General features: G+C 51.0%; 1 protein-coding gene across 1 annotated transcript in view; it reads right to left on the bottom strand.

The window, feature by feature from the left end:
• Nucleotides 1-10,802, bottom strand: part of WNT9A (Wnt family member 9A) — a 28,039-nt gene extending 17,237 nt beyond the window's left edge. The window contains exon 1 of the mRNA XM_022563350.2: nucleotides 10,644-10,802. Within this exon, the coding sequence (XP_022419058.1) occupies nucleotides 10,644-10,738 (95 nt within the window). The 5' untranslated portion in view covers nucleotides 10,739-10,802. The remainder of the gene's footprint in view (nucleotides 1-10,643) is intronic.
• Between the last annotated feature and the right edge of the window lie 16,525 nt (nucleotides 10,803-27,327).

Raw genomic sequence — 27,327 nt, forward strand, 5'->3', positions numbered from 1 at the left:
CCCATTGAGCTGGTGTGTTCTCTCTCCATCCTCTTATGTTCTCTATCCTTACATCGTGTGTCTCTCACCCAGAGCCTATAATTAGACTCAGGACGTGACCACAACCCCAATCACCTCAGCCTTATGCCTGGAACATTTCATCCACTGGGGTCCTGGGGCCTCAGTTTATCCTTTCTGCTGGCCATGCCTCTTCTTTTTCTTTTCTCCTCTCCTGCCTTCTTTTGGGTTATTTTCATTATTCTCCTTTTCCTTTTGTTAATTTGAAGTCATATATTTCCATTATTTTCATGGTTACCCTCAAAATTACAACATGAGTCTATAAGTTACCCATGTTCAATGTTGGTCAATACCACCCCCTTCTCAGTAATATGAGGCCTGAGAACACAACCTTGCTGACTCCCTGGAATTATATGCTGTTGTGTATTTTAGTTCTACATTTAGGACCCAACAGGAAGTTGTTCAATGCTCCCTTATCCCCTCCTTCCCTGTGACCTTCTCCTTGCTGTTCACTCCTTTTTGTGTCTGGAACACAGCAGGGCCATTTCCCATGCCTAAGCTGCGGCGTCAACATTTCCTTCAGAGCAACTCTCAATTTGTCTGAAAATGTCTTTATTTCACCCTCATTTTACAGTAATCTTCACCGAGCGTAGAGTTCTTGGCTGGCAGTTATTTTCTTTTCATGCACCAAGGGGATGGTCCCACCACCTCCTGGCTTTGCTCTCAGTTCTGAACTTAGCTGTCAGCCTGACAATCCTTGGAAGGTAATCTGTATTTTGTTTTTTGGGATTGCTTTGGTGTTTTGCAGTTGCAATCTGTCATGTTCTGGCATGAACTTTTTTTTTTTTTTTCTGCTTAGAAAGACACTGGGCCTCTTGAATCTTCTTGATTGTTCTGATCAGTTTCAGAAAAACTCTCAGCCATTCTCTCCATGTATCACCCCATCAGTTCCTCTTCTCTTCTACCTCTGGGCCTCTGGTGGAGCATGTGGGACCTCCTCACTGTGTCCCCAGGTTTCTCACCCTCTCTGCTTTCTGTGTATCTGCCTTCCCATGCCACACTCTGTGTAATTTCTCTTGACCCATCTTACAGTTTGCTAATTCTCTTCAACTGTTTATAATCTGCTTTCAAATCAGTCTACTACTTAAAATTTTTCCCAGTTCTATTTGGTTTTTCCAAACTTGCTGGGTCAGTTTTTGTGGCTTCTCATTCCTTACAGATATCCCAAGCTTATCTTGCTCCTGCAAGCACAGTGAGGGTTGTTTTATTCAGTGTGGGATGCTCTGTTTACTGGTCTGCTGCCATCATTTCTGCAAGTCCTTTGGCTGCATTTCCCTGCACACCAAGCTATCTCTGACCATATGCTGGTCGCCGTATTTGAGAAACTGTTTGCAGGAATAACCTGAAGCACAGGATAAAGGTCCCCAAAATTCACAGCCACCTGGAACCTCAGAATGTGCCTCCTTTGGAATAAGGCTCTTTGCAGAAGTAATCAAGGTAAGGATCTTGAGACCAGATCATCCTGGATTAGGTCCCACATTGCTGAGGGCTCACCCCCCTGACGAGCTCTGCAGAGAGCACACTCCAGCCCTGGGGCAGCAGGAAAGAACCTAGGACAGACAGAGCCAAGTCTGGGGATGCCCAACCCCCTCTGTGGACCAGGCCTGAGGCTGTCATGCCTGACTGCTTGGGGACTACTAGTGCAGCCCCTCTGAGCACCCAGCCAGTCACACATCCTCACATCTGCCCCAAGGACAGCCAGGTAGCGGGACGGGCATTGTCGGAAGAGGGTGGGTGCAGGTTTGGCCCACGCTGGTACTGGAGCCATCCTTGCCCCACATCACTCAGCCCCTAGAACACCTCACCCCTTCTCACTCACAGTTGGGGTAGGGGAACAGATTTCGATTGCCCTTCCTCCTGCCTACTGGCCCAGCCACCACAAGGGCCACCCTGCCCACAAACCCAGCTCCCCGGGCATGGGGAGCTGAGACCCTGGGCTGGGCGGAAGGAGAAGAGGCCGGAGTTCCAGAAGCCACAGCGCCCTGCCAAGGAAACCTCAGCCCCACCAGACGGCGTTTAATTTCTGTGTGAATCAAATTCAAAACAAATTCCAGTGCTGAGAACTGGTTCTGAGATTAACCCTCCATCCTCCCGTGGCCTGCAGCCTCCCACCCAAGCAGGCGGGTGTGGGGTGGGCATAGACGCCACCAGAGCCTGGGGCTCCCTGAGAGCTCCACCATCACTTGGTGCCCTGCCGTGCCAAGGAGGAGGTGAGGGCCAAGGGATGGGGCTGAGCAGGGCGGGAGGGCAGCTCCCTGCATACAGGTCACACTGTGGCAGAGACCTTGTGTCTGTGACAGCTGTCACCTCCATCAGCTGTGAGAACTGCCAGGTCCCGACTTCTCCACCTCATGGGGCCCGATGATTCCAGGGCACGAAGAGCTCTTGGTCAGTCCGCAGATCCATCACTGTCCAGGGGATTGCCTAGCTAAGGCCTGGCCACCCTGGGGGTCAGCTGGCAGACACAGGACTCAGCAAACTCCACTACACTGGGACCCACAGCACTGCCCACCAGGCCTGGCACCCCCAAGCCTACCAGAAAGGTCCTCATCCACACTAGGTCCCTGAAGCGAGCAGAACTCGTGGGACCCCCAGACTCTGAGGGCCACCAGCCAACTGCCCCCTTTCCAGAGGACGATGGAGCCCAGATTGGACAGTGGCATGCCGAAAGCCCCCAGGAAGGTGGCTGAGGCTGCATGGGACCCCCAGATTCACTGACTGCCGCAAGGAGAAGATGGGCTGCAGTGGCTTCATGGAGGAACCAGAGTGACCAGGCCACCTCTGTGCCCTGGTCACCACATCCCCAGGCCTCAGAGATGGCTGTGGACCCACGACGGGGCTGCCACAAAGGACAGGCAAGATGCAGGGCAGGTGGTCAGAGAGCCACCGGACCCCACCACCACCGCCGCCACTACCAGCATCACTTTGATATCTGGTTTCCTTCCTGGAGCTGGCCTCCCAGGGGCCTAGCACCATGCCAGACACAGATGGGGAACACTGGGACAGCCTCAATCAACACCCCACCCTGGGGTGGCCTGAGGCAGCCACTGCTGCTCCCTCTGTCCAAGAGGGAGCCAGGTCTGGTGTGCTCTGGTCTGGGAGCCCCTGGCAGCCTCTACTCTCGGGCCAGACCACTTCCCTGGCCACGTCTACCTCAGGTATCGCTAAGAAAAACAAACGCAGCTTGAGGCTTGCCTTTTTCCATTCCCTCGTCCGGCTGCCGGTCTCGAGGTGCAGGGCCTGCCAGCTGGGCGGCCGGGTTTCCTCCTGTGGCTAGGGGCGCCAGGCCAGCCAGGAACCTCACTGGGAGGAGCAGGGGAGCATGGCGGGCTGTGCCCGCAGGTCACAGAGCCAGATGGGCAGCACACCACCCAGGTTGATACTGTCCTGAGTGGGGCTGCCCTCCTCTGGAGACCCTGGACCAGCCCACAGATGTCCGTTAATGATTAGTCCCTGCAGGAAAACAGGCTGGTCATCATCCAGCCCATGCTACCAAGCCCCACTCCAGAGGCCTGCTCAGACCTGCTATGCACCGTGGGCAGCCACCTGCTCCCACCTCCCCAACGCTCGCTCAGTGGGGTCCTCAACCCCCACCTCCCACCCTGGGAGCTCCAGCAGAGCCCTCTTCCCTCAGCACGGCACCACAGCAAAAACGCCCGCAAAGCCTCTGTCCAACATCCAGGCCCCATTTTCTTGTGTCTGCTGCACCTGGCCCACCATCCGTGCACTGGAAGGTGTAATGGCCCAGTCAGCAAGTGTGGGTGCAGCGTGGTGGAGGTTAGGGCCAGGGGTGAGCAGGGGGCTGGGCCACCTGGTGAACGAGCACCTCAGACCCCATACCAGGCTCCTGTGTGCAGAGCCAGGAAGCGGAGGGGCCCCCTCACAGGCCTCGGAAGAGCCAGCCCAGCGCAGTTTGGAAGAGACACCACAAGGGAACCTCCTGGCTTCCCCAGAGGTGAGCTACAGGTAAGGAGTGATACTTCTGGGCTATGCTCTGGCTTCCTGGAAGAGGCAACAGCTGAGGCAGACCCAGGAGGATGGGTAGCCCCATGAGGACAGTGGCCCTGTTCCCCACCCACCAGAGGCTGACCTTCAAGCAGGGACCTGGCCTCACCCACTTCCCAGACAACTGCGCCTCCTCTGAAACCTCCTGCAGTCTGCTGAGCCAGGGTGGGCACTGCAGGGGCACCCCCACCTCTGGGACAATACACAAAGGGAGCCGGGTGCCCCCCAGGCTGGGATTAAGGGGGCTGAGTGCCGGCCCTGCTGACAGGTGTCATTTTTCTACAGCCAGGAAAGCCAAGCCAGGCCCCTTATCAGCTCATCGCTCCTCCCCGAATTCAGGGCCCACAGCCCCCCGGGAGGAATCGTGTGTGTGCATTCTTTTCCAGGAGAAAAAATACCCACACACTTCTATTGTCCTCTATATCACAAGGCCCCTGGGGTGGGTGGTGGGCGCCACCCTCAGTCTGGGGCCACCCTGAGAGCCTGGGCAGGATCATGCTAGTGCCCATGGCTCTGGAGTCAGGTCCTGGACCACAGTGGCAAGGACGGGGGTGAGATTAGGCCAGCTGTCCTCCCGTCCAGACGGCCGCCGGCTGTGGCAGAACATCTGCTCACACAGCTGAGGGGAGCCAGATGGCGGCGGCTTCCTCCTCACCTCAGACCCCACCAAGAGGCCACCGGACTCCACAGCCTGTGTGCACGAGATTCCCAGCCCAGAGGCCCAGTCCTGGCCTGATGCTCCCACCTGCCTCTATCTGGTCTCTGTATTAGGGGGCCAGGGCAGGGCCCCCCCAGGAGCCTATGGAAGGGGACAATAGGCCAGGCAGGGGCCAACGGTTTGGGAGTCCACAGCCCCCCAAAGAAGACTGGCCAGGAGAAGGGGGGAGGCAGGAGGGACTCTGGAGACGAGAGATGCAAGGGGCAGTGAGCTCCCCAAGGGATCCCCTCTGCCTCCCCCGCCTGCTCTTTCCAACTGCCTCCCCATGTCTGCCCTGGACCCATAGGCTGGGAACCTGGAACACCTAGGTCCCTCTGCTGGCCACAGAGGTCCTGGACCATAGTCCAAGAAGAATCCCCCCTCCTTTGCAGGCAGGAAGCCCAGGCCCTTCCACACACCACCCCTCTATCCTCTCCTGTCCCTGGAGCTCCCTTCCCTGACCTGAAGCCCTCCCCACATCCCCAGGCACCTTCCCTCAGCCTGCTGCCCCTGCCCTGCATCCCTCGTCACCTGCTGTTCTGAGGTCTCACCCATAGGGCTTCCAAGGGGCCTCAGCAATCTCCCTGCCAGCCCCTCAGCTGCCCTGGACACTGTGGATAGGGCCCCATTGCCTGGGCCCTCCCCCACCTCAGCTGCCAGTGCAGGCCTACCCTCTCCTGACCCTCTGAAGCACACTGCTCTCCATGGCCTCTCCCTCAAACACCAGATCTGAGGCCTTGCAGGACTGTTTCGGGCATGTCTGTCCAGAGGTGGGTCTCCATGGGTAGCACCTGCCCTGTTGCCCAAACCCACGTGACTCCCCAAGCTCCTGCCTGCTTAGCTCACAGCACCACCACCCCTGGCCGGGGAATCCCCTGGGACACCTATCACTCTGTCAGCCCCTCCGTAGCCCCAGTGGACTCTGGGTCTCCCCAGCCTCTCTGTGAAAGGCTGACCTCCCCTACAGGTGAGCCCCAGCCCTCAGCCCCATACACAAGCCCACCAAGCCCCTGTCAGAGCTGTCTCATTCTCTTAGCAGGGCTCCATCTTATCCCTTGCCCACTCACAGGCTCACCGTACAGCCTTGTCATTCTACCATTCTACCATTAGGCTCGCTCCTGCTGCCCAGGAAATCTTCCCTCCTTCTTCCTGCTCTAGGGACCAGCTGGGAGCCCCTCCTCCAAGCAGCCAGCAGGCACGTGGCCACAAAGGACCGCCAGCTGAGCCCCAGGCTCAGTATTCAGAGAAGCAGAGGAGATGCCCTCACCTCCTGGCGCTGGGCAGTCGACCCTCCCTGACCCGCACTCAGAGCCCTCCCTCACCCTAATGACAGCAGCCCCTCTGGGGCAGACCTCGAGCTCAGTGCCAGGGCCCCTAGCTAGCCCCAACCCCAGACCAGGCTCCAGCAAATGAACAGCCACCTGCACCCTGGCCCCCCACATAGTCCACTGGGGGCCAAGCAGGGGGAAGATCTGTTGTGAAGACCCATGGGTGCAGCCCCTGTATGAAGGGGTGAGAGCATGCCAGCTCACAGGTCAAGAAAACAGGTTTTCCTCAGTCCAAGAATAGATCTAGAACATTTAAAGAGCTCTTACAACTCAACAGAAAGACAAACAACTGAGCCAAAAAGTAGGTAAAGAAACTGAATAGACAGTTCCCCAAAATAAGACATTATAAATAGCCACTGTGCACATGAAAAGATGCTCAACATCACTAGTCATCAGGGAAATGTAAATCAAAACTACAACGAGACACCACCTCAAATCGACCAGGGTGGCCAGAATTTAAAAACAAACAAAAAAATATGTTTTCTTTAAAATCAGAGAATTAACAAGCATTGGCGAGGAGTGGAGAAATTGGAACCCTCGTGCATTACTGATGGGAATGTAAAATGATGCTGTGGAAAACAGTTTGGTGGCTTCTCAAAAGGTTAAACGTAGCATGACTATATGATCCAACAATTCTACTTCTAGGTATGTACCGAGAAAAACTGAAAACATACAGCCAAAAAAAAAACTTGTACACCAATTTTCACAGGAGCATTATCCACAATAGCCAAAAGGTTGAAACTACCCAAGTGTCTATCAACAGATGAATAGGTGGAAGAAAACTGCCCTATGTCCAGCTAGTCAAATATTATTTAGTCACAAAAAGGAATGATGTACTGATTCTTGCTACAAAGGTGAATAAATCGTGAAAACAGTATGCTCGGTGAAAAGAGCCAGACGCGAAAGGCCACGTATGGTATGATTCCATTTATATGAAATGTCCAGAATAGGCAAATCCACAGAAACAGAAAGTGGATTAGTGGTTGCCAGGGGCTGGGGGAGGGGGGGACGGGATATGAGGTTTCTGGGGTGATGAAAATGTTCTGGAATTAGATAGCGGTGCTGGCTGCACAGCCTTGTGGGTGTATTAAAAACCACTGAACTGTATACTTCAACTAAGTAAATTTACAGGATGTGAGTTACGTTTCAATAACAAAAAGACGTTTGGCCCTAAGGCCAATTGCCCTCCCCCATTTGCAATGGTCCAGAGCACCTCAGCTGCCTTTCAAACTGGCTCCCAGCACCCCTCATGGGGTAGGGAAGCCCTTAGTGTCACGCCTGGTGCTGCCTCTTCCATGCAGGCCTCCAGGCTACTTGGACCAGAGAGTTGGGACGAGCCCAGACCTCACAGCAGTGCCCCACTCCCCCACATCACACTGCAAATGTTTCCTGTATAATGTGGAGTGCTGAAGCCAACACCATGAAAGAGCCTCAGGGCTCACCGTGCCCCTTCTTACTTCTATAGAAGATTAATCACGTTGGAAGCCTCAGGCCTCCGCTGGCCTGTGCAGCCCCTGGATGCCTGTCTAGCAGTTTCCCCAGGGGCCTCTGCAGGGGGCTGGCTCAGCACACACACAGGACCTCTAAGAAAGAGGCAGCAAGGTGCTGGGGAGCCCAGACCCTGCTCTGACAAGCACAGATTCCCCAAATCCCCAGATCCAGCCCCTGGCTCCAGGCTCAGAGGAGCACAAGGGTGGCTTGCCCCAGGGCCTGGGGCATCCCTTCCTGAGCAGGTTTCAGCACACAAGGCCCACCCTTTAGCTCTATATTCTCACCTGAGGATAACGCCAAGAGAGGAGCAAAGTATGGGAGAGCCCACCCAGATCTATGGGGTGGGGCAGGGGACTTGGTGGTTGGCAGCAGGGAGGGGTGTCCAAGTTTGTATCTCAAACTTGCCACAAGACCTTGGGACAGTCTCTTCCTCCTTAGAACCAGGCTCCACTTCCTTCCAAGAGAGCATCAGGCCAGCTGTCTAGGCCCCCAGAGCACAGACATCTCTGTAGCCCCAGGAGAACCAGATGGAAACACCACCTGCTAATCACACCAAAAAGAATGGTCAGGCCAGGGAGGAAGACAGGAGAGCCCCTTTCCTATGGCAGGCAGGTGACCTGGAGGGCCCTGCCTGGTGGCCAGAGGCTGAGCAGGACAGCAGGAGCAGGGCGGGTTGGGTTGCAGCCTGGGGGGGTGGGGGGGGGGCGGAGCAGGGAGGGCTCCCACCACCCACGTGATCCTCCCCCAGGCCAGCCTCTCTGGGTTTCTGGGCTGTAACTGGAGCTGCCCTGCCTGTGAGCCTCTGTGCCAGGCAGAGCTTTCAGAGTGGGGGAAGGGAGAGGAGGGCTGGATCCCAGCTCCTTCCCCCTGTTCCCTCTGTACTTGGGGTGGGGAGGGAAGCCCCAGCACAAGGCACAGAGAGGCCCCCTGGCTCTGGCCCAGCCCTGCCTGGCCCTGCCTGCCTTGGGCCATCTCCTCCTCCCCCTCCCCTCTGGCTCCTGCCCCATTATTAAGCTAGGAGAAAGGGCCCCAGACCCAGGCTCAGCCAGTCACTGCTAGCCAGAGGCTGGGCCTCCATGCCTGGTGCTATCCTGAGTGGACTCCAGCACCAGGTCCCTTACCTTCTCTGCCTGTGGGGCTGGCACAGAGCCTGCCATCCTCCAGGACCTCCATCCACCAAGCTGAGTCTTGTCTCTCGTCTGGTGGCAGGGGGAGGGGGGAAGTGGGGTGTACCCCAGCAGAGGCAGCAGAACTGCTTTCTATGCTACCCACGGGGCAGGACTTGGGAAGCCTCACTTGAGGGGGCCTTTGGGATTAAAGAGCAGGGCCAGAAGGGCTAGCTGGAGAAGCCACAGGGGCTCCAAGCCTTCCTGACTTGCCACACAGCCACTGGCCACACTTCCCTGAAGGTACAAAGTGCAGAGAAAACACGGAGAAAAAGAGGGATGCTACAGGGGTTGGGATGGAGGGCAGGAGCCAGGACTCTGAACGCCACCCTGTGGGTCTGATCTTCCCAGAGAGAAAAGGCCAGCAGCAGGGAGACTCCAAGCAGAGCACAGCGTGGCGCAGACAAGCCTAGGGTGTGTCTGAAGCCTGGTGAGCAGACCCATGGCTAAGCCCGGACAGCGAGAAGGCACAGCTGGCTGACAGGCCATCGTGACTCACCGTGGACCTGCAGCCAGACAGCCAGCCTCTGACCCTCCCTCTGCCCGAGAGGGTGAGGCAAAGGCTGCACAGATGGCATGCAGGGGCGTGCCAGCCTCTGCACAGCCTGGGCCCCAGGCGGGCCAAGCCCACAGCCACAGCTCTGGCTGCGGGGTGGGGTCTCCAGGGTAAGGAGACAGGGAGCTGACCCTGGAAGACAACCCAGGAAAAAAGAACAGGAGAAGGGGGAGGGGGGAGAAAAACACAAAGGGAAAGTTTCCCATGAAAATATTTTATTTTCTTTGAGAACAGGATACACCTGCAGGGCTTCTCGCCCAGTCGGCCTCTCCCCGCCCTGGCAAGTGCCACATTTCTGGACCAACGGGGCCCTCTGCCGGCCAGGACGCTGCGCGCCGGCGCCTGGTCCAGGGGAGAGGGAACAGGTGACGACGGGTGGAGGGCGGCAGCCCGGGAACGGCCGCAGGGCACGCAGGACAGGGACTGGGCAGGACGCGAGGGTGGCCTCGGCTCCAGGAGTGGCACGGGGTAAGGAGGCGGGGAGACTGGGGAGATCCTGAGGGCTGCCCACACGATGCCACCCAGACCCCGGTGTGCCCATCTGCAGAGTACAGCGAGGGTCCCCAAAGCTCGCCCGTCTGGACATCCCAGATCTGGGAGCGAGGAACGAGGAAGGGCAGGAAGGGACGTCGGAGAGAGACGAGCCCAAACCACACTAACTGCTGCTGCGGAGAAGCGCGCAGGACAGCGACCCTGGAGGCGGCGGGAGGCAGCATTCACGGCTGGGCTGGGCCCTGCGCACCGGAGAGGTCCCACAGACGCGCTCCCGCGGGCCGGGGCCCGAGCGAACGTCAGAAGCAAAGCGCAAGAAAAATAAAATTCCTCCAGTCTGGAGTTTTTTTTTCCCTTTGGGGCTCAGAGCAAGGAACATCTGGATTTTGTACGTATTTTTTTGTTGTTGTTAAATTAACTTCTCGAGGAGAGAAAGGAGGGGGAAACTGCAAGGGGGGGTGGGTGTGCAGGGGCCAGGGAGGCTCCAGACGTTTGGCAAGAAATCCTGGCCTAAGGGAGCCGATAACCAGAGCTTGGTCCCGGAGCTCCAGGGAGCCTCACGCACGGCCGCGGGCGCGGCCGCAGCGACTACGGCTCCGGGGTCACGGAGGACCGGGGCCTCACGCCAGCCCGTCGGGTACGCCGGCCCCTCTCCGCGCTCCGCGCCACGGGGACACCGACTCGCGGACCCAGCGACGCGGGCTCCGCAAACAAACAGCTCCAGGCAACCCGGGGGCCCTCGCTAGCCCGGGCACCGCGCCCCGCGCACCTGGGTCGCCCCCGCCCTCGCGCCCGCGCCGGCCTCGGGCACGGCCCGCCCGCCCCGCCCGCCGGGCTGCCGAGGCACCTACCCGAAGTAGGCGGCCGAGGGGCGCAGCGCGGCGAGCAGCAGCGTCAGCGCGAAGGCCGCGGCCAGCCAGCGCGCCAGCAGGGGCCCATCCAGCATCTTGCCGCGCCGCGGCGGCTGACCATCGCGCTCCCGGCCCCGCGCTGGGCGCCCCGCAGCCGCCGCCCTCTTATAGCGCCCGGAGCGCCAGGCCGGGGGCGGGGCGCCGGCCAGCTGGCCCGGCCCCGCCCGCGCCCGGGGAGGGGTCACGCCGGCGCCGGGGGCGGGCCGAAACCCGAGCCAGCGCCCCGCCCAGCCTCGTTGCTGCCCGGCCACTCGGGTCTCAGGGCGCGCCTCGCGCGTGGGAAGGGAGGCACGCGAGGGGGTGGGTGGGAACCGGGGCGGCCGGAAGGGGCGGGAGCGTGGCGGGGGCCGGGGGAAGGGAACGAGCCACAGGGCGGCTGTGGGGGTGGAGCCAAGACAGAGTGTTGGTGGCCTGGGGCAAGACGGCGGGGCCGGCGTTGGGCGGCTAGCCGGGTAGGAGCGTTGGGAGACCTGGGGGTGGGGGACTTGGGGCGGCCGTGGGGGCGGGGTGTGGCCTGGGGCGGGGCCAAGGCGGAGCTCTTGGCCGCGACGCAAGGGGTGGTGCCGCAGGGGACTCCGGTGTCAGTCCGGAGCTGGAGCGCGCGCGTCGGACCCCGGAGGAGTTTGCATGAAAGGGGAGACAAGCCAGCAGGTGATGCCCCTGCCTTTTGCGAAGACTGACAGTTCAGGAAGCGAGGCCAGAGGGGCTCTGCTCCCTGGTTTGTTGTCCTGGGAATGAGGCCGACCTGATGAGGGATGGTGCGGGCCGGGTCGCTCAACATTTTGGGACCTCTCTCTTCCTATCCTTAAATCAAGGGAGGTGAACTAGAGGCTGAGGTCACTGCCAGCGCTGATCCTCGGGTGACCTCCTTCTCAGAACCTCTGTACTGTGAGAACTGGACAAAGGGGTCTTGGCGCTGCTAGAGGCAAGAGGAGTTGCCAGGGACACGGAGGAGAGATGACGCAGAGCCACTGCTAAAGCAAGTCAGTGTCCGAGAACCGAAAACCAAAATTAAAACAGGTAACACGAATTACCAGACACAGGATGGGGTCAAGGAGAAACCTTAGAAACCCCTGAGCCAAGGGTTCTCCATGTCAACAGCCACAGACCAGGGAGGAGAGCACTGCTCTGGGGTCCAGGCTGTGGGATAAGTGTCCACGAAATGCCAGCCTTCGGATGACACTAGAGGCTCCACGAGCCCACTAGGCCAGGGCTGCCAGAGCCCTCAAGTCTTGGGCCTGAAGGGGAGAGCCCAGCTCCCTATCAGACATCTGTACTCAGAGTTGCTGCTTCTGGGCACAATGACCCAGAGTCTGGGGGTCTGAGCACCCCCCAAAGGCTGGGCTAGTGGGCTCTGAGGATCTACTGCTTTGTGACCTGTGTCAGGACAGTGCTGCGAGGCAAAACAGGAGGGCCAAAGATGTACCCTGACAGTGGCCCGAAGACCAGGACATATCCTTGGGCTCTCAGCTCTCTTAGAAGGCCACCCAGGTGAGCATACCCCATCCTTCCTGGGGACCTGGGTGCTTGGCTGGGTGAGAAGAGGGTGGGGAGAAGATGGGGCCTGAGCAAATCACTGCCTCTCTGGGCCTCAGTTTCCCCATCTGAGACCCATCCAACTCCAGGGAGTCGTGTTTCTAAGTTGTAATATCACACTGTAGAAACCTCTGTCCATAGTTCTTCCTCTCTGTGGGTGTGACCAGCCTCACATCATTCCCCACTCCGGGGACTCTTCCTGTGGGAGGGGGCCCTCCAATGCCCTCATCTGCTCACACCACACTCGGCCACCTCACCAACAGGGCTGCCACAGCAAAGAGAACACCAATCAAAGCAGCCCCAGCCCACCTGGACTGCAGGGCTTGGGGACACCCTGACATCCCCACCTCCAAGGGCCTCAACACAGCCCCCAGGGCCTCCACCTGAAGGGCTGGCTCCCACACCTGGGAAGTGTGAGGCATGGGGTGAGGGGACGCAAAGTGATGACATGTTTAAAGGCACAGAGATTACGTCCAAAAAAATGAAGTGTGAGATTGTAAATGTGTGTCTGGAAGGCGCTGTAGGCCTTACAGAGTTCCATTCTGTGGGGAGTGGAGGGTTCTCTTCTGGCCACCCAGAAAGTCCCAAGGAAAGAGGCGGCCAGCTGAGGTTCCAGCCAGCGACTGGCAGAGCTATAGTTGGCAAAAAGGGGACTGGAGAGATTAGCACCATCTGTGGAAGGGGAAGGAGGGCTGGGGTTCTGCTTTCACTGGGGGCTGTCAGCTCATAGCAGCTTGGGGGGCTATCCCAGCCAGACTGAGTGGCCCTATGGCACCTGATTTTGAGTGCTAAGCCTCCCCCAGGTATCAGCAGGGGAGGAATTCTGAGAGACCCCTTCAGTCCAGGGAGTGAGAACCAAGGTCTATAGGAGGACCAGACTTTGCCGGGCCATGCAACATGGGAGTGGAGTGGAGGGGGGGTTGGGGGGAGGGGGGGCAGTGCCCGGTGCAGAGTGACGTTGGGAATACACCTGAGGGTCTGGGAGAGGCTGCCCTTGCCCCCTGTGCCTGGGGTGATGGCAGCAACTGAGGTGGTGCCACCAGCTACCCCCACCCCAGCTAGACCTGGGGGCACAGGTTCCCTCACCCAGGAGTCTCCCAGGCCTCATACCTCCCCATCAGGTCTGACCTCCTCGCCCCGCCCCTGCCTGCATTCCCATCTCCTCCATGGCCAAGGTGGCCCTACTGCCTACAGACCTCAAGGCGCCCATGCAGGCTGGACCTCTTCGGAGGGGGCCAGGTGCTTCCCACCTCTGCGTCCACAACTCCTGCCTCCCCCACACCCAGCCCCAGCCCACCTTTGCAGCTTCTGGTCACCTGCAACACCTCCCCTGGCCATCCCACGTTGGTCTCGCCTCACTGTGTCTGCCCAGCGTGGAGAAGGAAGGTAAATTAACGTGGAACAGCAACTGACAGACCAGCACCTGGTTCAGTTGACCCTGGATGGTAAACTGAGGCCTAGAGAACTCGGCAAATTAGCTCAAAGGACACAAAGCAAGTGGGGGTGGGGCAGTGGCAAACACATGATCCCAGTCTCCTGCTTTCACCAGCTAAGCCACCTCCAGATAATCTTGCTGGCCTCAGCACAGCATGAGGAGGGTGTGTTATCCAAGGAGGTCAGAGCTTTTTCTTCCAGCATAGCATGCTCTGGCCAATGGCAAAGTGGCCCCGTGTTTCTGTTAGAGAAGCCTCGGCTTGGGGCTTTTTTTATTCCCCCTGCCATGGCCACCCAAGCCTGCTTGGCATAGGCCAGCTTTCTGGGAAAGGACATCCAGAGTATGAGGCAGGACAAGCTGACGCTAATAAGGGGGCTGCAGCCACCCTGTGCAGCGTGAGGGAAAGCACGGAGTGGTCCAGGCTGGGCTGCGTCTCTACCCTGTACATGTTCCTAACCAGAGTTATGGCAGTGCTCTCCAAGGGGCTGATGGGCACAGCTCCAAGAGGACCTCATCAGCGCCAGGGAGGGGTGTGTGCTGTGAAACAAAGCCCACCCCGAGACAGGAAAGACAAGGGTGGTAGGTTGTGACGGCTCACTGGCACTTTTGCAAACATCCAACTTCATGGAGACCTTGGCCCTGTGAACTGCCAGAATCTTGCACAGCAGTGGGTCCTGAGCATGTTGACACCCAGCCATGCAGAGGGGGCTACTCAGGTCTCAGCAGAACAGCAAACTCCTGCAAAGCTGGGGGTGCCCACCATGACCCCAAGCTGGGCAAGGGCAGCCCACCTCCCTGGGCCAGGCCCACCCGACATCTTTAAGGCCTAGTTTGGATGCAGAAGCAAGGCCTCAATTGTCAATTCAGTGACTTTCTCAGTCGCCTCCTCCCAGGGCCAGAGACAGAGACAGAACGCACAGAGGACCACCTTCCCAGCTGATGCCCACCCACTCCTCAGCCACTCAGGCCTCAGTTGCCCAGCCAACAGCATGATGAGAATGAGGTTTGGGGAGGATCTAGGAGGGCCAGACTGGGGAGCTTGTGCTGCCCAGGTGCTGCCCAGAACAGGGAGTGGTTCTCTCAGGTGGTCTGGAAGGAGTGGGTGAGCAGCTGCTTATCAGAAAACATTGCCTAATTGGGGCCTAATTGGGAAGGTTGATGGGGCCAGTAAGGGGGGCTCCTTGGGGAGATGGTGAAAGCCACTCATGAGTCATTTGAAACTGAGCCAGACAAAGAGCTCAAGGAGAAATGATCCCACCCAGCCTGCTAGCCATGGGTAGAATGAGCTCATGGGCTCTGGGATGCACATGCGTGCATGTGTGTGCACGTGTGTGTGTGTGTGTGTGTGTGTGTCTGTGTGAGAGAGGGAGGGGAGGGGAGGGGAGGAGAAGAGAGGAGCTGGTACTCATACAGCTGGTACTCAGAAGCTGAGCCCTGCAGAGCCTCCACTGCGGGCCCCATCACTGCATGGCCAGACTGCCCCCTGCAGGTCGGGGAGGGAAGGGCCCAGTATCTCAGCCAGCATCCTGGCTTAGCATCCTCACCCAGCTTCCCAGCCAGCATCCAGGCCAGCATAAACATACCTTCTCTGCAGTGCCCAGCACAGGACCTGTCCTGGGACAGATGCCAAATGGACATGGAGCTTATTCTTCACAGTGGGACACCATCTGTTCACACCACTTCATCCTCTGTGAGATGTGTGTTGGAGACTTGGATGCATAATAAACATTTTAACATGTTTATTCAAATGTTTAAAACTTGTTTTGAAAGAAATGTAGATTCACATGCAATTGTGAAAAATAATAAGAGACTCCTTGTACCCTTCACCGGGCTTCTCCTAATGGACGATATGACAGCCAGGAAACTGACATTGACAAAATGCATCGACCTTGCTACATGAACTCATCTGTGTGCATGTGTGTTTAGTTCTATGCACTTTTATCACACATGGAAGTTCATTTGTCCACCACAGTCACACTGAACATCTCCATCACTCATGGAGATCCCTTATGCTGCCCTTTTATAGCCACACACCCCTGGCATCTACTAATCCACTCTCCATCTATCATTTTGTCAGTTCAGGAATACTATATACATGGAATCATACAGTAACCTTCGGGGATTGGCTTTTGCACTAAGCAAAATTTCCTGGAGATCCATCCAGGTTGTCAAGTGTATCAATAGCCCCTTCCTTTTGATTGCGTCATAGGATTCTACTGTATGGATATACCATTCACACATTGAGGGACATCTGGGCTGTGTCCAGTTTCTGGTTATTATGAATAAAACTGCTGTTAACATTTGTGTACAGGTTTTATGTGAACATAAGTTTTATTCGTCTGAGATAAATGCTCGGGAGAGCAATGGCTGGGTCATATGGTAGCTGCATGTTTAGTCTTGTAAGAAACTGCCAAACTGTTTTCCAGAGTGGCTGCACTGTTTTACATTCCCACCAGCAATGTACAAAAGATCTAGTTTCTCCACATTCTCACCAGTATTTGGGGTTGTTACTGTCTTTTTATTTTAGTTGTTCTTATAAGCATGCAGTGGTATCTCATTGTGGCTTTAATTTGCATCTCCCTAGTGGCTAATAATGTTGAACATTAATGGATTTTATTGCCTCTTTGGTGAAATGTCTATTCATCTTTTGCCCATTTTCTAATTGAATTTTTTAACTTTGAGTTTTGAATGTTCTTTATATATTGTAGGTATGGTTTCTTTTGTCAGATGCTGGTTTGCAAATATTTTCTCCCAGTCTGTAGTTTGTCTTTTCATCCTCCTCACCCGGGCTTTTTCAGAGCAAAAATTTAATTTAGTATTTCCTTTTATGGTTATGCTTTTGGAGTTATGCCTAAACTCGTTGCCTAAGCCAAGATTCTGAAGATTTCTTCTATTTTTTAAATAAAAGTTTTATAGTTTTACAGTTTACCTTTAAGTCCATGATCCATTTTGAGTTTTTATATAAAGTGTGAGGTTTAGGTTGAGGTTCATTTTTTTGTCTATGGACATCCAGTTGCTTCAGCACCGTTTGTTATAAAGGCTTCTTCCTCCATTGAACTGCTTTTGTGCATATTTGAGTGGAGCTATTTCTGTATTCACTGTTCTGTTCATGTATGTGTCTAACCCTCTGCTGATACCACACTGTCTTGATTTCTGGAACTATATAGCAAGTCTTAACGTTGGATAGGGTGATTCTTCCACTTTGTTCTTCTTTTTCAAGACTGTTTTAGGTATTCTAAGGCCTGCACCTTTCCATATAAGTTTTAGAATAAGCTTGTGTGTGCCTACCAAAAAAAAAAAAAACCTTACTGGGATTCTGATAAGAATTACATTAAACCTATAGACAAATTTGGAGAGAATTGGCATATTTGCTATGTTGGGTCTTCTAATCCATGAATACAAAATGTGTATTTATTTAGGTTTTCTTTGACTCCTTAAAATCATCATTTTGTAATTTCAGCATAAAGATCCTGCACGTTTTGTCAAGTTTATAACTGAGTATTTCATTTTCTTTGGAGTGATTATAAACAATATTGTGTTTTACATTTCAATTTCCACATGTTTGTTGTAAGTATATGGAAATGTGATTGACTTTTGTGTGTTGATCTTACACACAACCATACAGAGCTTACTTAGTGCTAGAAGGTTTGGCTTTTTTCTTTTGAAAGGTTCATTGGGATTTCCTACATACAATAGATAATCGTGTCATCTGCCAATAGAACTTCCAATACTATGTTGAAAAAGAGTGGTGAGAGCAGACATCATTGTTCTCGAACATTAGGGGGAAAGCTTTCATCTTTCACCTTTAAGTATGATGTTAGGTGTAGGGGGGTTTTTTAGGTGTTATTTATCAGTAGGGAAAATTCTCCTCACTTCCTAGTTTGATGAGAGTTTTTTTCATAAGTGGATGGGTTTTTTCAAATGCTTTTTCTATATCAGTATAAGCATATGATTTTTCTTCTTTAGCCTGTTGATGTGATGGATTACATTGATTGATTTTCAACGGTTGACCAAGACTTACATATCTGGAATGAATCCCACTTGGCCATAGTATCTAATTCATTTTATACATTGCTAAGTTCATTTTGTTAATATTTTGCTGAGAATTTTTATTTCTAAGTTCATAAGTGATATTAGTCTGTAGTTCTCTCCGGCTCTGTCTCTATCTCTGCCTCCCTGTCTCTCTCTATCTCTATCTCTCTTTGGTACTGTCTTTGCCTGGTTTGGGTATCACACAGGGTAATAGTAACTTCCTAACATCAGTTGGGATCTATTCCCATCTCTTCTATTTCCTAGAAGAAATTGTATAAAATTGGTATAATTTCTTCTGGTCATGGGGATTTCTTTGGGGGGGTGCTTTTTATTTACACCAATTTTTGAAATGGTTATAGGACTACTCAGGTAGCTTATTTCATCTTGGTTGAGTCTTGGTAGTTTATAGTTTGTGAGGAATTGATTCATCTCTTCTAAGTTGTTGGATTTATAAGTATAAAGTTGTTCATAGCTTACTTTATTATCTTTGTAATGTCCCAGGGTGTGTAGTGATGTCCCCTGTTTCATCCTGATTTTGGTGATTTGTGTCTTCTCTCTTTTTACATTCTTCAGTCCTGCAGGAGTTTATAAACAATTTTAAAGACTAGCTTTTAAAAATTGATTCCTCTATTGTTTTCTGTTTTTTATTTCTTACTTCTTGCTTTGGTTTTATTTTGCTTCTCTTTCTAGTCTCTTGAGACAGGAACTTAGAATATTGACTTGAGACCTGTCCCCTTTTCTAATGTAGGCATTCAGTGTTATAAATTTTCCTCTCAGCACTGTTTAGCTGCATCCCACATATTGTGACATGTCGCACTTTCATTTTAATTTCCAAATATGTACACAACAAACAACAGAGCCTCAAAATCCATGAATTGAAAACTGATGAAAGGAGATGTAGACAAATCCACAGTTATAGTTGGAGACGTCAACACCCCTGTCAGCAATTGATAGAACTACTAGACAGAAAATTAGCAAAGACATTTAAGAACTCAACAACCTATTGACCAAGAGGGTCTGATAGGCACCACCCAAAGTACATTCTTTACAAACACCCATGGAACATTTGCCAAGATGGACCATACCTCATGGTGTGAAATAAACCCCAACAAGTTTAAAAGAATTGTAATCATACAGGGTGTGTTCTCTGACCACAGTGGCATTAAACTAGAAATCAGTGCCACAAAAGACATCTGGAAATCCTCTAAACACTCTGAAACTAGACAACACACTTCTAAATAATCTATGGGTCAAAGAGAGTCTCAATGGAAATCTTTAAATATGTTTTTCAAATTTAAAATTTTTAATTAAAGCAGAAATAATCTACCCCCTATTTGGAGAAAAGATTTCATTTCTATAATCTACTCCAAACCAATTTTCTGAATGGTCGCTTTTCCTCCCTTGGTTTATCCACAGCTAACAGGGACAGTGCCACTCCAGAGACACTCTCACATCTGTAGGGCCAGCAGAGAAAAGGGGAAGGCACTCAGACTGAGACACCATTCCACCTGGACCACAGGTTGGGACTCGGTGGAAGGGGAGCTATTTGCACTTAGGGGTTATACTGGAGTATGCCAGGTGCGGGGCCAGTGTCCCATTTTTGAAGTCCCATCCTCATGGCTGGGACTCCCGCCCAGCCTGCAGTCTCTGTGTTGGGGCTAGGGAGCACGAATCCTGCATCCAGGCTTTTCCTGGCCCCTTGCACCCATGCATTCCTGTCCCCCCAGGGAACAGCCTCACTCTCCCATCCAGGCCTGGGTGGAGTTCTGACACCAAGACCACCATATCCAGTCAGGTGCCCAGATAAGATGCCCTGAAAGGTGTTCCTGTTCCATGGGGCTCACTGGCCTCCCCGGTGGTCAGCATGTTCCCCAGTGCCTGGCCCCAGAATTAGGAACTCACCCCAACATTTTCAGGTTTCTCTGAGGCCACAGGGACAGGTTCCAGACTCTGCTAGCTGCCGCTTCATCTCTTGGAGCCCTGACTGCCAAGTATCACCATTTGCCAGGTTGGACCTGCATTTCCCATGGCTTCCCCCTGAAGATTCAGGCAGCCTGGACACCCCAGGAATATTTTGTGTGGGATTTGGAAAGAGTAAGTGGAGGAGAGCTATGTGCTTTTGTGCCCAAGGGGTGGGTGCCAGGCCTGGGTGCTCCCCTGTGGTCAGTGAGGCCCGCCAGCTCATGCTGGACCTCCTGGATTGGCCAGGGCGTGCTTACCACAGTACAAAGGGCAATAGCACATCCTGCTAAGACACCTCCATCTGTCTCCATTCCCTCCTGGACTTCCAAATGAACAGCTTCATAGAGACTGTGTAACCATCTCCAAAACTGCATGAGGTCAAATCTTTGTCATGAATATGAACGCATCTCTGAACAGTTTACGTCTCTGCTCAGACCCTACAGTTTGATGACAAAGACTTCCTGAGATGCCAGTTAACTTGGTGGTTGGTAAAGGTGCTATTTCAGTGTCAGTGAGGGAGGCTGCTGGTGTCATAGTAGGGCTGCCAGGGAACAGCAGTCATCCTTGAGAGCCCAGGCCCAGAAGCTGGTCCCACCCTGTCTGTGTCCCTCCCAAATGCCAGGGCCAGCCCTAAGCCCAGTGTGAGGAGGGAAGGAAGCATAAATGTCCAGCAGGGTTGAAAACTGATTTAACAAGAACTAATGAACTATTTGAAAAAGAAAAAGAAAGTCACACCCTAGCTTTGCCATAAACAATTTTCAGAGGGATCAAAGAGACTTTAAAATAATGAAAATATAGGACACCTTTCCATTGAAGGGTTAGAATGATTTTTGTAAGCATAAGTAGAAAACATTGGTAAAATGATGCACCTTTTTAGGCCACCTGGCAATATATCTGAAAAGTTTTCACATTGTCAAAACTTTGTCCCAGTCTCTGGGCTTTTATGCTAGAAAAGGAACAGAGGTGCACAAACATTCTGGGAAGGGATAGGGATCAAAGCATCATTTTTAATAGTACAAAATTACAAACATTATAAATGTCCTCCAGAGGAGACCTGTTTCCAGGAATTTTTAACTGCTTAAAGATACAAGAAAATTTCTGGTTAAAGATGGCTGTTGGGGCTTCCCTGGTGGCGCAGTGGTTGAGAGTCCACCTGCCGATGCAGGGCACATGGGTTCGTGGCCCGGTCCGGGAAGATCCCACATGCCGTGGAGCGGCTGGGCCCATGAGCCATGGCCACTGAGCCTGCGTGTCTGCAGCCTATGCTCCACAACAGGAGAGGCCACAACAGTGAGAGGCCCGTGTACTGCAAAAAAAAAAAAAGAAAAAGAAAAAAAAGATGGCTGTTGGATGTTTTTTCAAAATGGTGGAGGAATAGGAGAATGTGGAGTTTATCTCTCTTCACAAATGCATCAGGAATACACCTACAGATGGAACAATTCACACAGAGCACTGGCTGAACACTAGCAGAAGACCGTGGACACCAGAAAGTACAGGAAAGATCCTTTCATAACCAGATAGGATGAGAGAAAGAGAAGGGGAAAAGAAGAGGAGAGGAAGCGGTATGGGACCTGTGCCCCTGGTGGGGAGCTGAGGAAGAGGAGAGGTTTCCACATCCAGGGAAGCCTGCTCATCAGCAGGGAAATCAGTTGGGACAGAAGGAGCATCTGAGGCTGTCAGAGGAGGGTGAAACAGCTGGTCTGTGGCAGACAGGACAGAGTGTGACCTACACAGATGGTTCATGCCACAGCCCTGTGGGCCCCAGACTGGGATGTGTGTCTGCCAGTGTATGAGGGCTGGGAGCTGGAATGTGGAGATTGGAGAGCAAAGCCGGGGAGAAGACTGCCATTGGCTGCAAGGAGAGAGCCTGAGGGGACAGGAAGGAGGTAATCCAGAAATGGGAATGCTTATGGAGGAAATCCAGACTGCCACAGAAGCAAGGTGACACTGTTGAGTGATGTGCAGGGGGTGGAGCCACCATTGCATCCTCTCTCTTCCCACGTGCCAGCCTCTGCCCCCACCAGGCACTAAGAAAACGCCCCTGCCAAGGCTGGCACACACGTGCCTGCCTCCAGGTGCTAGGAAAAGCCCCTTCCAGGGCTGGCCTTCTCATGCCTGCTGCTGGGCAATAGGAAAGGCCTCCACTAAGGCTGGCACACATGTGCCTGCTGCCAGGCACTAGGAAAAACCCCTACTAGGGCTGGCCTTCTCACACATGCTCCTGGGTACTAGGAAATGTCCTGCAAAGGCTGGCACACACACGCCTGCTGCCAGGCGCCAGGAAAAGCCCCTACCAGGGCTGGCCTTCTTGTGCCTGCTGTCAGGCATTAGGTAAGGCTCCTGCCAGGGCTGATCCTCTCACAACAGCTGCCGAGCGCTAGCAAAGGCTCCCACCAGGGCTGGATCTCTCGCACCCGTAGCTACCAGTTTCTCCGCAGACCTCCTCACCATCCAGATGGATCTCTCGCAGCCGCCAATCCCCCACCCACCAACGCACCTGTTGCCACTGGGGCTCCCATGACCCCAGAAGTCATGCAACCTCTGTGTCCTGTCCTCACCAGGGCAGACCGATACACAGAGGTGGGGCTAAAACCACAGCTGAGCTCCATGGGTGGGGCAGCTAAGGAAGAGGAAAGAAAATCTTTCTGTGCAGCCGCACAAGCCATGGATTAAATTCCCACGATCAGCTTGGTAAACCCTGCATTTATGGAATATCTGAATGGACAACCAGTGTTCCCACAACGGAGACTGGTCTATGGGGGTTAGTACATGCGAGAGTTGGGCCAGGTCACAGTCTGAGCTGCCCCCACAGTGCCCACAGTGGGTCCAGAGACCTACCTAGAGGTATTAGAGGGCCTCCTGGGGAGGCGGAGGTTGGCTGTGACTCATGGTGGGGGAAAGGACACTGACAGCTGAGACCCCAGGAAAATATTATTATTACTAATATTTTTAATCTGTTGTTCTGTTCTTATTTATTATTATTTTATTTTTTAATTAAAAAATTTTAATGGTCTTAATTTTTTATTGTTATTTTTTATTTTTCTATTTTTACTTTTTCATTGTTTTGTGTTTTTTCCTTGTTATGTTTTGGTTTTAATTTTTTTAATCATTTTTGTGCATATGTTTTATCTTTTCTTTGCTTTTTTTTGTTTGCATTCTGCTTCTGTTTTGTTTCTTGTTTTTTGTTAGTTATGGTTTAAATTGTTTGATTTTATTTTGGCATTCTTTTCTTTGTCTGGTTGTTCTCTGGTTCTTTGTTTTCTTTGTTTTTGTTTATTTTGTATGTGTGTGTTTCTTTGTTAGTTTTTGTTTGTTTTTGCTTTTACCATTTGTCTTGGGTTTTATTTGTCTGTCCATTTGGTTTCTTTTTTTTTTAACTGTTGTTACTGTTTTTTGTCTTTGTCTTTGCTATTTGTCTTGGGTTTCATTTGTCTGTTTGTTTTCTTCCCCTTCCCTTTTTTTTTTTGCCACACCGTGTGGCTTGCAGGGTCTTGGTTCCCCAGCAGGTGGTTGGGCCTGAGGCTCTGGGATGGGAGTGCAGAGTCCAGGATGCTGGATCGCCAGAGAATTCCCAGCCCCGGGAAATATTAATCAGCAAGAGCTTCCAAGGAAGTCTCCATCTCCACTCCACCCAACTGGCCCCACCCAACTGCCTGCAGGCTCCAGTGCTGGAAGCCTCACACTAAACAACAAGCACGACAGGAACACAAACCCACCCATCAGCAGACAGGCTGCCTAAAGTCATAGTAAGCTCACAGACACCCCAAAACATATCACCTGACGTGGCCCTGCCCATCAGAAGGACAAGATCCAGCTCCACCCACAAGAGCACAGGTACCAGTCCCTCCCAGCAGGAAACCTACACAAGCCACTGGACCAAGCTCACCCACCAGGGGCAGACACCAGAAACAAGAAGAACAATGACCCTGCAGCCTGTGGAAAGGAGAACTCAAACACACTAAGTTGGACAAAATGAGAAGACAGAGAAATATGTTGCAGGTGAAGGAGCAAGATAAAAACCCACAAGACCAAATAAATGAAGAGGAAATAGGCAATCCACCTGAAAAAGAATTCACAGTAATGTTAGTAAAGATGATCCAAAATCTTGGAAATAGATTGGAGGCATGGATCGAGAAAATACAAGAAATGTTTAACAAGGACCTAGAAGAAATAAAGAACAAACAAACAGTGATGAACAACAAAATAACTGGAATGAAAAATACACTAGAAGGAATCAATGCCAGAATAACTCAGGCAAAAGAATGGATAAGTGAGCTAGAAGATAGAATGGTGGAAATAACTGCCACAGAGCAGAATAAAGAAAAAAGAGTGAAAAGAAATGAAGGCAGACTCAGAGACCTCTGGGACAAAGTTAAATGCACCAACATTCGAATTATAGGGGTCCCAGAAAGAGAAGAGAAAAAGAAAAGGTCTGAGAAAATATTTGAAGAGATTATAGTTGAAAAGCTCCCTAACATGGGAAAGGAAACAGCCACCCAAGTCCAGGAAGCACAGAGAGTCCCATACAGGATAAACCCAAGGAGAAACACACCAAGATATGTATTAATCAAACTAACAAATTAAATACAAATAAAAAATATTGAAATATTGAAAGCAGCAAGGGAAAAGCAACAAATAATATACAAGGGAATCCCCATGAGGTTATCAGCTGATTTTTCAGCAGAAATTCTGCAGGCCAGAAGGGAGTGACAGGATATATTTAAAGTGATGAAAGGGAAAAACCTACAGCAAAGGTTACTCTACCCAGCAAGGCCCTCATTGAGATTCAACGGAGAAATCAAAAGCTTTAGAGACAAGCAAAAGCTAAGCAAATTCAGCACCACTAAACCAGCTTTACAACAAATGCTAAAGGAACTTCTTTAGGCAGGAAACACAAGAGAAGAAAAAAGACCTACAGAAACAAACCTAAAATAATTAAGAAGATGGTAATAGGAATATGCATATTGATAATTACCTTGAATGTAAATGGATTAAGTGCTCTAACCAAAAGACACAGACTGGGGGCTTCCCTGGTGGTGCAGTGGTTGATAATCTGCCTGCCAATGCAGGGGACACGGGATCGAGCCCTGGTCTGGGAAAATCCCACATGCCATGGAGCAACTAGGCCTGTGAACCACAACTACTGAGCCTGCGCGTCTGGAGCTTGTGCTCCACAACAAGAGAGGCTGCGACAGTGAGAGGCCTGTGCACCGCGATGAAGAGTGGCCCCCACTCACCGCAACTAGAGAAAGCCCACGCACAGAAATGAAGACCCAACACAGCCATAAATAAATAAATAAAAGACACAGACTGGCTGAATGGATACAAATACAAGACCCATATATATGCTGTCTACAAGAGACCCACTTCAGACCTAGGGACAAATACAGACTGAAAGTGAGGGGATGGAAAAAGATATTCCATGCAAAGGGAAATCAAAAGAAAACTGGAGTAACAATACTCATTTCAGACAAAATAGACTTTACAATAAAGACTTCAAAGAGACAAGGAAGGTCACTACATAATGATCAAGGGATCAATCCAAGAAGAAGATATAACAGTTGTAAATATATATGCACCAAACATAGCAGCACCTCAAGACATAAGGCAAATGCTAACAGCCATCAAAGGGAAAATCGACAGTAACACAATAACAGTGGGGGACTTTAACATCCCACTTATACCAACAGAGAGATCATCCAGACAGAAAATAAATTAGGAAACCCAAGCCTTAAATGACACATTAGAACAGATAGACTTAACTGATATTTATGGGACATTCCATCCAAAAGCAGCAGAATACACTTTCTTCTCAAGTGCACATGGAACATTCTCCAGGATAGATCACACCTTTGGTCACAAATCAAGCCTCAGGAAATTAAAAAAAATTGAAATCGTATCAAGCATCTTTTCCATCCACAACGCTATGAGATTAGAAATCAATTACAGGAAAAAAAAACTGAAAAATGTAAACACATGCAGACTATACAATATGCTACTAAGTAACAAAGAAATCACTGAAGAAATCAAAGAGGAAATCAATAAATACCTATAAACAATTGACAACAAAAACACAATGACCCAAAACCTATGGGATGCAGCAAAATAAGTTCTAAGAGGGAAGTTTATAGCAATACAATCCTACCTCAAGAAATAAGAAAAATCTCAAATAAACATCCTTACCTTACACATAAAACAGCTAGAGAAAGAAGAACCAAAAAACCCCCAAAGTCAGCAGAAGGAAAGAAATCATAAAAATCAGAGCAGAAATAAATGAAATAGAGATAAAGAAAACAATAGCAAAGATCAATAAAACTAAGAGCTGGTTCTTTGAGAAGATAACCAAAATTGATAAACCTTTAGCCAGACTCATCAAGAAAAAAAGGGAGATGACTCAAATCAATAAAATTAGAAATGATAGAGGAGAAGTTAAAACAGACACCACAGAAATACAAATGATCATAAGAGACTACTACAAGCAACTATATGCCAATAAATGGATAACCTGGATGCAATGGACAAATTCTTAGAAAAGTACAACCTTCCAAGACTGAACCGGGAGAGAATAGAAAATATGAGCAGACCAATCACAAGTAATGAAACTGAAACTGTGATTAAAAATCTTCCAACAAACAAAAGTCCAGGACCAGATGGCTTCACAGACAAATTCTATCAAACATTTACAGAAGAGTTAACACCTATCCATCTCAAACTCTTCCAAAAAATTGCAGAGGGAGGAACACTTCCAACTCATTCTACGAGGCCACCATTACACTGATGCCAAACCCAAAATATCACAAAAAAAGAAAATTACAGGCCAATATCACTGATGAATATAGATGCAAAACTCCTCAACAAAATACTAGCAAACCAAATCCAAAAGCACATTAAAAGCATGATACACCATGATCAAGTGGGATTTTCCCCAGGGATGCAAGGATTCTTCAGTATATGCAAATCAATCAATGTGATACACCATATTAACAAATTGAAGGAGAAAAACCATACGATCATCTCAATAGATGCAGAAAAAGCTTTTGACAAAATTCAACACACATTTATGATAAAAACTCTCCAGAAAGTGGGCATAGGGGGAACGTACCTCAACATAATAAAGGCCATGTATGACAAAGCCACAGCAAACATTATTCTCAATGGTGAAAAGCTGAAAAGCATTTCCTCTAAGATCAGGAAAAAGACAAGGGTGTCCACTCTTGCCACTATTATTGAACATAGTCTTGAAAGTCCTAGCCATGGTAATCAGAGAAGAAAAAGAAATAAAAGGAATCCAAATTGGAAAAGAAGAAGTAAAACTGTCACTGTTTGCCGATGACATGATACTATACATAGAAAATCCTAAAGATGCCACCAGAAAACTATTAGAGCTAATCAATGAATTTGGTAAAGTTGCAGGATAGAAAATTAATACACAGAAATCTCTTGCATTCCTATACACTAACAATGAAAGGTCAGAAAAATAAATTAAGGAAACACTCCCATTTACCATTGCAACAAAAAGAATAAAATATCTAGGAATAAGCCTACTTAAGGAGGCAATACTGTATGCAGAAAATTATAAGATGTTGATGAAAGAAATCAAAGATGACACAAACAGATCGAGAGATATACCATGTTCTTGGACTGAAAGAATCAATATTG

The sequence above is a fragment of the Delphinapterus leucas genome, chromosome 3 (assembly GCF_059928025.1).
Source record: "Delphinapterus leucas isolate spDelLeu-1000000601 "Yukka" chromosome 3, BTC_Dleu_Yukka2, whole genome shotgun sequence".
Lineage (NCBI taxonomy): Eukaryota > Metazoa > Chordata > Mammalia > Artiodactyla > Monodontidae > Delphinapterus > Delphinapterus leucas.